At 47.3% G+C, this 7,223-nt stretch overlaps 1 protein-coding gene across 1 annotated transcript in view; it reads right to left on the minus strand.

Annotated features, from left to right (window-relative positions):
• Positions 1–6,435, minus strand: part of LOC102751288 (homeobox protein NOBOX) — a 12,704-nt gene extending 6,269 nt beyond the window's left edge. Inside the window, exons 1-2 of the mRNA XM_015570976.1 lie at positions 6,409–6,435; positions 5,877–6,070 (exon numbers count right to left, since the gene is read on the minus strand). Coding sequence (XP_015426462.1) covers positions 5,877–6,070; positions 6,409–6,435 — 221 coding nt within the window. The remainder of the gene's footprint in view (positions 1–5,876; positions 6,071–6,408) is intronic.
• Positions 6,436–7,223: the final 788 nt, after the last annotated feature.

Below are 7,223 nucleotides of genomic sequence, written 5' to 3' on the forward strand. Positions count from 1 at the left end.
CGCGGGCCTCGGAAGTGGACTTGGTTGAGTCCTGGACACAGAGCCCTTCCCTGTGAACTGTGAAGGCGGCCGCTGGAGCCACTTAGCAGAGGACCCCCGAACGCTGGGCTGCCCGCCAGGTTCTCCACGGCTCAGGCTTCATGAGCCCCCAAGATCCTGCGAGGGCCGTGCTACAAGGTAGGCGGCGGCGGGGGTGCGTGGGGCGCACTGCGGACACAGGTGCGCGCGGTAAACCCCACGGAGGCGCTCGGTGCTCAGGCTTCGCTTTCATGCGGCTGCCCCGGGGTCAGTTTTATGCTTCGAGAATGAAGGGGAGTTTCATAACGGAGACCTCACAGGGGAGGCCTTTGTGATTGCCCCTTCATGGAACGTCCCTTGCCTTCTCTGTGAAATGGTTTCAGATTTAAAATTCGGATTGCCTTTCTTACGTCTGCTCTTGAGTGGGAGGTGCTTGCAGCTGGGGAGTGGGGCGGCCCGCAGGGAAGTCAGGTGTTTTGCATTGGACACGGCGGGATCGATGCTAGAATCACCTGGTGGTACATTTTCCTGCGCCTTAAACTCCTTGGAGGGGCTCCGCCTGTGTGGGGACTTTGGGCAGAGTGTGGGAGAGCTTTAGTTCTTTCTGAAACAAAACATTTAAACGGACAATATAATCAAAAGCTCAGGCTTCTGATGTTTCATTCTGACCCCGGTAATACCCGCTGGTAAAGGAGGGGTTAAGAAACGGGGCCCAGTTCCTCGGCTAGAAACCAAGCATTCTAGGCTGTGAGCAAGGAGTGGCCTAGCACTTTCCGTGTGAAAAATCAGGACCAGGTGATGGTGACGTGGTTGTAAACGGAACACAATTACCTGCTTGCTGAACATTTATAGGACACTTACTGCCCGCCAGGCACCGAGCATAAGTCACTTCACCGCCTGCAGCAGCTCACTGCGGGGAGGTTAGACATATAACACACGTGGGCCATGTCAGTGCAGTGTGGTCAGTGCTGAGCTAGGAGGATGCATAGCTCAGAAGGGGCAGAGGAGCAGGAACCGCTGGTGGGCCAGCCTGAGGGTCAGGGGAACAGGAGGGTCATTGGAGAGGACGACACAGGAGGATGAGTTGCAGGTTAAAAGCAGAGCCGGGTTAAATGCCAGACCAAGCTCCCCGCCTGGGGTAGGAGCCTCCCAAGGTCTGGTTCCTTCTTTGAAGCCTCAGCTCACCTCCCCCTACGCCCAAATATTCCAGTTTCCTTGTCTCTTTTATTCAAGTGTTTCTCAATGAGTGTTCCCCAAACCCCCTGGAATAGCATTTCTCAAGGAATTTGTTAAAAATGTGGCTTCCAGGCCCCATCCCCAGAAATGTTAATTGGTAGGTCCAGAGAGGAACCCAGAAATGGGCATTGTAACAAGCCCCTCAGGTGATTTTTATTGACTTTGCAGACACAAAGCTGGTTAAAACCAGCCTGGAATGGGAGGTTGGGAGTGGATGGTGGGGGCCTGGGTAGGGGAAGGAATGACCTTTTGTCCTTCATTGAGGTGTCTGCTGCCACGAACAGGGCACAATTAACTTCTTAGATTATCCTACCGCATTCAATAAGAATAAATTATTTTTGCCCTGGCCAGTGTTGCTGAGTGATTCGAGTATCAGCTGCCCCACTGAAGGGCCACAGGTTTAATTCCCGGTCAAGGCTGAGTACCTGGGTTGCAGGTTCAATCCCCAGCCCCATTTGAGAGGTGACCTGTCCATGTGTCTCTCTCACATTGATGTTTCTCCCCCACCTCCCTCCTTCCCTTCTACTCTCTAAAAATCAATGGAAAAAGTATCCTCCCATGAGAATTAATAAACAAACACAGAATATATCATTCTTTTCTGCCATCATTAATGTTGTATTTCCTCTCACTGTCTGGTTGCCCTCTGCCTGGGGGAAGTCAGAAAAGCAGACTTAGGTCACCCAAGGACTGGGCATCACCCTGCCACCAAACACTGAAAGACACAGTGTCTAATTGTATAAAAGACTTCACTCGGGGCTTAGGGAATTGAAGACGTTGGCCTTTTCAAACACAAATTATTGAATTTGTTGGGCTTGGGCTATATTAACAAATTCAATATATTTTTATTGATTTCAGAGAGAGAAGAGAGAGGGTGAGAAAGATAGAAACATCAATGAGAGGGAAACATTGATAGGCTGCCTCCTGCATATCTCCTACTGGGGATGGAGCCTGCAACCTGAGCCCCAAACTGGAATCGAACTGGCGACTTCTTGATGTATGGGTCGATGCCCAACCACTGGGCCACACTAGCTGGGCTAAGTTGTCTTTCTCTTGATATTCTTGCCTGGCTGTTGTGTGATTTAAAAAAAATACATGCTATAGTTTTTTTTTGTTTAAATGAAAATTTGATTTAAGGGCTAGAAGTGAAATTGGCTGAAGAAAGCTTGGGAGAGAAATGTCTGGATGTGTTTTGTTGGGAAGGTGTTGTATTTGTGATGATGCTGGTAAAATCATCCTTGATGGGTCACCTTCAAGGGAAGGTCGGGAAGGGAGACTGCCGTTTATGGGAGAACAAGAGGTTGTTTTCAGGGCCCATGGGAGTATTTATTTCTGTCTTATTTGGTTACATTTCATCTTCATGATCTTCAGGGAAGTCCATATGCTCAAGCTGGTTTAGAGGGGAGGGTTTTTTCCATTTTCACTTTTTTGGTGTCTTAGTTTTCAGAGCCAAACTGTACACCACACTACATGGCTCTTAGCAAGAGCCATTTATTCCAATATCTTTTCTTCTCACGGATATGAGAATAACAGGACTAAAAGAAACACGTCTGATGCTACTGCGGAATAAACTTGATCATTGTTTTCGGTCTGTGTAGAGTAGACCGCATAATTAGGTTAAGGAAGTGGAATAAGCATTCTTTGCCCTTCCTCCCTCCCTTTCTACAATGAGAAAAATAATCAGAGGAAGGTGGCTGATTGAGAAAAAATTCAAAGCAGAAACACAGGGTAGCTTGTTATTGTCCTACGTGCCACACCAAAGTGTAGGTGGTAACAGGTCATTGGACCAGAGAGGCAAGAATCTGGTTGTGAAAGGCAGGCAGACTTCTGAGCAGGCCCTGGGTCGAGTCACAGCAAATAGGGGAGGGAAGGGCCCCAGGGGATCAGCAGGAGGCGAAGTGCCTCTCAGATGGGGAGGCCAACACCTTCAGGGACCAGGACATCCTGAGCCTAAAGAAGCAAAAGGCCAGATGATCAGATAAGCCTTTTCAAACACAAATAATTGAATTTGTTGGGCTTGGGCTAGGCTATTAACAAATTCAAGTTGCCTTTCCCTTTTTTTAAAAAAAAATATTTTTATTGATTTCAGAGAGAGGAAAAGAGAGAGTGAGAGATATAGAAACATCAATGAGTACCAGCGCCCAGGAGGGACTGCCACTGGCTCCTTTGGAAATCCTGGAGGAGGGTGGTTTGAGGTCGGGGAAGGGCATTGGAAACACCTGGCTCCATGGGCACTGCCCTGGCCGAGAGAACACAGGTTGTGGATGAATTAGCCTAATAACTGCTAATTCCCAAACACTCAGTTTTATGCTTCTAAAACAGGCATGTCAAACTCACGGCCTGCAGGCCACATGCCTCGTTTATTTGGGCCATGTAGCCTTTGAGTTTGACATGCTTGTTCTAAAAAGAACAGCGACCACATTGAAGGCATGGTTGCTGCTGCTTTTGGTTTTAATCAGACGAATAATAATCACCTTTGCTCGAGTTTCCTGATTAGAAAGTTCCTTGCCATCCGCCCTCCCCCTCCGGATGCACCTGTGTTAGGAGGCAGTCTTCCTTCTTCCTGCTCTGTCTAGTCTCCTCCAGGGTTGACAACCACGGTGCTAATCACAGTGTGGACTCACGACCCCTCAAAACCTGGGCTTCCTCTGTGCCTACGTCCCCTCCCCACCCCTGCAGTCTCCTCACAGCCTCGATTTTAGCCTCTCAGTCAGATCCCAGGCTCATGCCTCAGGGCCACAGATCTCCCCGTTTTATCGGCATGAAGCACCTTCCCCTTCCCTTTTATTTCTGTTAAAGTTTCACTCATGCTTCAAAGCCCAGCCCCAACATTCCCTTTCCGGTGAAGCGCGTCTTCCACAGCAGAACAGTGGCTCCTCCCATGTCTTCCCGGCTTGTGTTTACGCTGACAGCACCTCGCCCAACATGGGCTGACCTGGCCAGAATTCCCAGGTGTTCCCAGGTGTAGCGACCAGGCACTGTCTCCTCGCATGACCAACACCAGCTCATGGAAGCCTCAGAACAACCCTAGGAGGGTCTGTTGGCCCCACTTGGTTGAAGAAACTGGCCCAGAGAGAACCCTGACAAAGGTCACACAGCTGGTCGGCGGCACACCCTAGATCTGAACCCAGTTAGTCTGGTTCCCACCCTTCCTCCTAACCACGAGGCCTGTCTATCTGATTATGTTTGTATCACCATCCTCCAGAGCTTGGCAGTGTGATCTGCATGTTGGGGGTCAATGATTGTTCATTGCTCCAAAGTGATCACCATCGCGAGGAGTTAGGGAGCAGGGCAAGGGGCTTGAGGACTGTGGCTGCACCAGGAAGAAGTGATGGGACTTTTCTGAAGCAGGACGGGTGGTCACATGAGCCTGCACAGGAGATAAAGTTGCACAGGACTGAATATATACACATACACACAATGTAAGAGTAGTTTCAACTGCATGTGAATCTTCTATTACCTCAAAATAAAATTTTAAAAAAATGGTGATCCCAGGGTTCTGACCACAAGTTCAGTTCTCCTAGACTTGGATAAATTTAATTCACATAAATGATATTTTTGTACAGTAGCATTACTAACCTTTTGTTGACAGTAATATTAAAACATTTAGATTTAAATTATATCTTATTTCTTTCACAAGGGTGTAGATAGGCAAGCAGAGAAATTTATATCTAATTTGTTTTCAAGTAAAACAAGCTATGTCTCCTTTATGATGAAAATGCAAATTTATTGGGAAGTCATTGGAAAATAGCCAATGATTAGAAAAGAAGAAAGTACAATTTGCCATCAAACGACAATAATAGTTATTAACAGCTTGATGTGTTTCCTCCAGTATGTTTGCCATTACTGTGTTTTGTATGTTCTACATGATTGTAACTATACTAACATCAGTTATTAACAGTTTGATGTGTTTTCTCCAGTATGTTTGCCATTACTGTTTTGTATGTTCTACATGATTGTAACTATACTCCTTCTGTAATTTTGAGCATTTCTCCCCTCAAATATGCTGTAAAATACATCCCTCCAAATGTTTACACATTGTACAAAATGTGCACTATAACAGCTGATAGCTCAATTTTGAAAATGAAATGTATTTTAATAAATACTGCCTTTATAATTATTCAGAGTATGTGTATACATTTGGAGGGATACCCTATATTTCAGTCTTCAGAATGTATTGAGTGGCAGTGCCATAATTTATTTTCCACCTGTTGGAAAAAAATAACTGAAAACTCTACATTTTTTCAAAATTAAAAAGCAAATTTGAAAGAGTTCTCTCTCTTGTGCTTCTCTTGCACACGCTTTTTAAAAAATCATTTGCCATTGGCGATTGGTCTATGAGATTTTACAGGCTCAGTCATGGCACAGAAATACGCAGGCAGCCAAGCGGGTGAGGGTCTGGGACACTGTGGTCACAAAGGCCAGCAGGGCAGCTTTAGCGAGAGTAAGAGAACAGGTGTCTTTTCACTGCACCTGTGGCGGTGGCTGGCCGATTTTCTGGTGTTCAGGTCAGGGTCAATGGCTCCCAGGAAGGTGTTCTGCCAGGAGACCTCTGTGTGTGGGAAGAGAGCTCTGTGCTCCCAGGACATGGATATGTGTCCTCCTGTCCCCCGTGACCCAGGTGCCCTCCAGGTCTGGCGAACAGCGTGGAAGGAGGTGTCATGTCATGGTCAGCAGGCTCCTTGGTCCTTTTGAGGCTCCGAACTTTGAGGTCCTCAGACATCAGAGTGACAATTCTAGGTCTTTGAAACTGAAGATGACCTAACTCTGTCTTTAAATGACTCCTGGTTCCCACCCCAAATACAGGCTCATACATGGCCTATAACATAAAACCAGTGCGGCTCACGTAGAGAAAGACCTTTGACACAGCTCAGGATGCCTCAGAGGGTTTGGAACTCACTGGAAAGGCTGGGTGGTCTGTCTGTCATTCTTTCTGGTCACAGGAGAAAACAGTCTGGGTGAGGGGATTCTAGGAGACGGAGGAATTAGTGGGATGCAAACCAACAAATGCCCAAGTCCCATAGAACAAGGTAGAGGACTGGGCACCTTGCTATAGCAAAGAAAGTTATGAGGCTTTGAAAACGTGTGGGACTCCTGGATTACTGGCCCTAAAGCCTGAGGGGAACTGTCCACTTTCCCCACCAAAAACTTCCTTACCACATGTAGTTTAAAGCTGTCCGTCATGTGATTAGAATTCTTCTAGACAAAAGCATGTGGTATATAGTGACTTACGATGACTGCAATGTGGTTTTGCAACTTCTTTAGGTCCTAAATATTGACTGCTTGTACATAAAGGGCCATCCATGGAGGATGTGTACAGTGCGGCCCCAATCAAGGGGGTGGGAAGATTGCAAAGTGGATAGGACAGGGCAGAATAGGATGAGTGATGCTCAAAAAATCCTCATATCTCAGTGCTTTGAAGTCATGGGGCGTATTGGTCACTCATACTATGTGCCCAGCACCGGCCAGTGAGGCACCCTGCTCCATGTACTCAGGGACCCCTGGTAACCATCTGGATGACCCATTGTCTATAAAGCCCACCCTGTTCTCCAGACCTTCCGGCAGAGCTGAGGGTCTGACAGTGGCCTTAGCTTAGAAGTGACCTCCTCCCTTCTGCTCATATTCCCTGCGCCTGAACTAGTCATGTGGCCCCGATGAACTGCCAGGGCGCTGGGAAACGGGTGAGGAAGTGGAATATTGGGGAGCATCACTGTCTCTGCCTTAGCCTTCTCTCCTGGTCACCAAATATCTATTTGCTTCCTTCTTCACAGTGCCTAGAGATAATTGAAAAGTTCTGCTTGGTCAAGGCATCTGGCACCGATGACAGCATCGCTGCGTGCTGTGAGATAGTCAGGATATCGGGTTAGAATCTGGCTCCTCTTGGTCTGGAAATCTAAGAGATAAGACAGCTTTTCTGCTGCGCAGGCAACTAGCACAACAAGAGCAGGTTAACTGCAGTAAGCACTCACACG

The sequence above is a fragment of the Myotis davidii genome, unplaced genomic scaffold, assembly GCF_000327345.1.
Source record: "Myotis davidii unplaced genomic scaffold, ASM32734v1 scaffold1488, whole genome shotgun sequence".
NCBI lineage: Eukaryota > Metazoa > Chordata > Mammalia > Chiroptera > Vespertilionidae > Myotis > Myotis davidii.